This window comes from Micropterus dolomieu, linkage group LG04, assembly GCF_021292245.1.
Source record: "Micropterus dolomieu isolate WLL.071019.BEF.003 ecotype Adirondacks linkage group LG04, ASM2129224v1, whole genome shotgun sequence".
In the NCBI taxonomy this organism is placed as follows: Eukaryota; Metazoa; Chordata; class Actinopteri; order Centrarchiformes; family Centrarchidae; genus Micropterus; species Micropterus dolomieu.
The window spans coordinates 11,769,951-11,774,546 of record NC_060153.1 but is presented as its reverse complement, the minus strand read 5'-3'; the positions used below and the strand labels follow the sequence as shown (position 1 = coordinate 11,774,546).

General features: G+C 36.9%; 1 protein-coding gene across 1 annotated transcript in view; it reads left to right on the top strand.

Annotated features, from left to right (window-relative positions):
* The first annotated feature begins 1,390 nt into the window (after window positions 1-1,390).
* The window catches only part of LOC123969645 (alpha-1D adrenergic receptor-like), a 6,713-nt gene continuing 3,507 nt past the window's right edge, over window positions 1,391-4,596 (top strand). Inside the window, exon 1 of the mRNA XM_046047227.1 lies at window positions 1,391-2,645. Within this exon, the coding sequence (XP_045903183.1) occupies window positions 1,592-2,645 (1,054 nt within the window). The 5' untranslated portion in view covers window positions 1,391-1,591. The remainder of the gene's footprint in view (window positions 2,646-4,596) is intronic.

Here is a 4,596-nt window from a genome sequence, read left to right as displayed (position 1 = left end):
GACAATGAAATAATAAAGAATAATACCATCAGGGACATTTCATCCCATCATTATCTGAAACTTCCTTGACTTTGTCAGGCTCTGTGCCATAAAAAAATCTCTCCTGTACAGTGTGCCCTAATGTTGGCTCTCCATGACTGCAGATTTAGCCCTCTTGTAAGGAGGAGCAGGTGGGCAGGATGAGGTTTTAGTTTTTTTAATAAATCCAATACAGAGGATGTGCCCTGACAGCTGAGCAGGCTCACTGTGACTAGAAACAAAAGTGCTGCTATATATATATATATAGATAGATAGATATAGAGATATAGAGATAGATAGATAGATAGATAGATAGATAGATAGAGATAGATAGATATAGAGATAGATAGATATAGAGATAGATAGATATAGAGATATAGAGATAGATATATATAGATATAGAGATATATAGATAGATAGATATATATATAGATATATGTGTGTGTGTGTGTGTGTGTGTGTGTGTGTGTGTGTGTGTGTGTGTGTGTGTGTATATATATATATATATATATATATATATATATAGAGAGAGAGAGAGAGAGAGAGAGAGAGAGAGAGAGAGAGAGAGAGAGATATATATATATGTATATATATATATATATATATATATATATATATATATATATATATATATATATATATATGTAAAAGATGGAGCTGGATGTCACAACGCTCTGTGTTGCTACAAGCAAAGTAAAGTTGATGATACACACAGCAACTTTTAGAGCAATCGTGAAGAGAAACATTGCCGTCAATGGTAATGAGTAAAGATTACTCCACCACCCGCCCTGTACCGCCGCTATCCGTTCAAAACATAGTCAGACTTGCCACTAGCAATTGCCCAGCAACATTGCTCAAAAAGTTGCCCGTTTATCATCAGCTTAAGTTTGCATCCTGGGGTGAAATTGAGATGGTTTTCAGTGGCTGATATAGAGTTTTTTTAAAACTTTATTTTCTCATGAGGGAATTATAAGAATATAAGACATAATGCACAAAATTCTAAGACATTTAATACCTGCTAATGGAAACTAGTCAGATAAAGGTGGCAGACCAGTTTCAATTAGTGCATCATATAGAATTCGTGACCAGTTTTAAATTGACGCTCCCTTTTGGAGACCATGAACGCAACAGTAAATAAGTGACGTGTGGGTGGAGCTCTAGGTTCAGACCTGCTGTTCTAGCTCTGACTCTGTGATCAGTTACAAAGGATGCCACCAGTGGAAAAACCATCACATGGAAGAAATGCGTGAAAATGGAGCTGAATGCATTTGTATTTTTATTATTATTCTGTAAATACTTTTACTTGCTCCAGAATCACCTCAATTGTTTTTGAGTGAGAATATGTCTGTTTTTGCTAAGAGCAGTTTTCTAATCATGCATGCATGTGCCTGTAGTTATAAGGACTTTCCATTTTTATTTTTATTTTTCAAATATATTTGGCTTGACCTGTAGCAAATTTTGACTGCGATGACGCGGCCCGCTTGTGTTGCTGGTAAGAGAGACTGAAAACAATGCCCGACACGCCGCTTTCTTTAGATAACTTACTCTAAAGTTCTCTTTATGGCGTTTCAAAATGACAGACTCTAACTTGAGGAACCAAAGCAACTATGGGATCTATTTTGCTGAAACTTTCAATGGATCCGTTCTGGACCAGACATTTCCAAACGATAGCATCACCACATGCACGAACTTCACAATGGACTCACAGGTTGTCGGGGTTGGGATCATTCTCTCCATTTTTATTTTGGTGGCAATTGTTGGGAACATTTTGGTTATCCTGTCTGTGGTGTGCAATAAACATTTGCAAACGGTCACAAACTTCTTTATTGTCAACTTAGCCATGGCAGACCTGCTGTTAAGCATTATCGTGCTGCCTTTCTCTGCATCTCTGGAGGTTCTGGGATGCTGGATGTTTGGCCGGGTTTTCTGTAACATTTGGGCTGCGGTGGATGTGCTCTGCTGCACCGCATCCATCCTCAGCCTATGCATCATCTCCGTAGACCGGTACATAGGTGTTAAACACTGCCTGAAATACCCAAGTATTATGACAGAGAGGAAGGCAGTGGCTATATTAGCACTAGTGTGGGTATCATCCACGGTCATCTCCGTCGGACCGCTCCTGGGATGGAAGGAACCGCCGCCTGTGGACGAAAGCATCTGCAGGATCACAGAAGAACCGGGCTACGCGCTCTTCTCCTCTCTCTTCTCTTTCTACCTCCCGCTCATGGTCATCCTCATCATGTATTTTAGGGTGTACGTGGTGGCCCGCAGGACTACCAAGAGCTTAGAAGCGGGCGTAAAAAGGGAGAGAAACAAGTCGATGGAAGTGGTCCTCCGGATACACTGTCGCAGCGTGCTGGAGGACGCGCGGCAGTGTAGCTCAAAAAGCAGCAAAAACCATCCGTTTCGAAGTTCGCTCTCAGTGCGGCTGATGAAGTTCTCCAGGGAGAAAAAGGCGGCTAAAACACTCGCCATCGTTGTGGGGATGTTCATCTTGTGTTGGCTTCCTTTTTTCTTCTTTCTGCCGATGGGTATGTTTTATAACTTCATATTTTTGTTCAGCATAAATTATGCACCTTTGTGTCTGCTCCATAATATAAAGGTGTACAGGATTTCATATGCTCCCTGTAAAAATTACTGTTCTCAAGGACAAACAATGAACAATTCTTCAAATGTCTCACATAAATGCCTTCAACTAACCTACTTGAATTTATCATTCAACACATGACTGAATCGCTGGCAGATATTTTCTAACTAATTAATTAATGTGAATAGGCTAATTAATTCATTTGCATCACTTGGAGTGATTAAACTTTTTCAGCCTGCAGCTCCTCCTGAGAAATGATCAGATTTCTATAAACAAGGCAACATACTGGCTGCAGGCACAGTCCAGTATTAAACCAATAAACCACAATTTTAAAAAAAACTGTACAGTAAGATTCAGGCATAAGAGAAAACAAACATGTTGGATTTCACTGCTCTTTATTTCAAGAACTATGCCAGGAATGGATAAAATCTAAGATTTTTAGAAGGTTATAAAAACAAATGTTTTGGTCAGAAAAGTTCAAATCTGTAAGTGACCATTAATGTGGCTTGTTTCCATGCCTGCAATTTTTCCAAGACCCTTCTTTTTCAGAAGGCTAATATCACATTTTTAAAAGAGCAGTCATAATAGACTGACATTCTTCAGTAATGAGCTCTCCCTGCATCTTGCAACTATCACAGCTGCCCATTCCAAGTACCATTTTCAGTGGGATACATGCTGTCGCAAGATTCTCTCATAGCAATATAAAACATGATAAAGACATGTATTTGTTTATTAAGGATTTTGAGTCATGCTATGGTTGTAGCAGGGAAAGGTTGTAGCTTAATTAAAACGCTAAATTCTACCTGGAAGTCTTGAAAACACAAAATGATTAACACTGAAGAATTAAAAATGTAAGTGTAATGTTGAGAACAACTCAAACACTGACCACAGTACTGAAAGGATGAGACATGGGGAAATATAGGGACATAGTCTCTAATCACCTGATGGTGGAAAATGCCCTACAGTGGGGATAACCTGACGTGCATATAAAGCTGCACTTACAGAAAGTAACAATATTCACAAGACACTTGATGCAAATTTTGCATATATTTCACTTATTGATTGTAAGAACCATTATGGACAAATGGCCAGTATCTTATCAGGTATAGCACTCACAGCACTCACAGCACTCTCTTGCTGCACCTCCAAATGTTTTGAATTCAGTTATTAGAGCAAAGTCTGCAGGGACAGAGGGCAAAAACTACTTTATTCACTCAGTGGGAGTGAAAAGGGCAAGTTTATTTGTATCTAGAAGTCTAAGGTAGACAGATACTCCATCTCTTCTTGGGCTTGAAAATGAGTACAGACAAGAATGAGTTTTGAATATATTAATTTTAATTGTTACACTGTAAAAAAAATCTGTACTTTGACAGTTTTATTCCTTTTTATTTCACAGATTTTCCCTGTATTTTTGAAATACATGAAATTATCAAAAATTACAAAAATACACTGAATTTACATGTCTAATGTAAAATAACATGAAAAACCTGTAGCTGTCAATACCATAACATTTCTGTTATTTTAAGGAAACTTTTGGGGTTTTTCACGTAAACAAACTGTTACAATACATTCAGGAATTTCCCATATTTTTTATTTAAAAGAAAAAAGGGTTAAATTTAAGTTTAATACTGTAAAAACATTTCTTAAACTTCGTACAATTAGTAACAGTTAACGGTAACAAGACATTTGTTCTGTAACTTGAAATAGATTTTCTTGTTAATTGACAAATATCTCCTTTAATTATGGCTATTTGGAAAATAAAAACATTGAATAAATGTTATTTTAATCAGTATATAGTGTCTACAAGTATTGTTAAACTGTCAAAACACAGTTTTGATCATTGAAAACAGCCATAATTACTGTAATTTCACAGCTTTTTATTATAATTCTTAGATTACAAGTTAGATTAAATAGTATTTAATTGCCCCAAAGTGGTAAAATTACAGAAAGGTAATATTTAATTTATAGTTAAATGACAGGCGTTCACACCT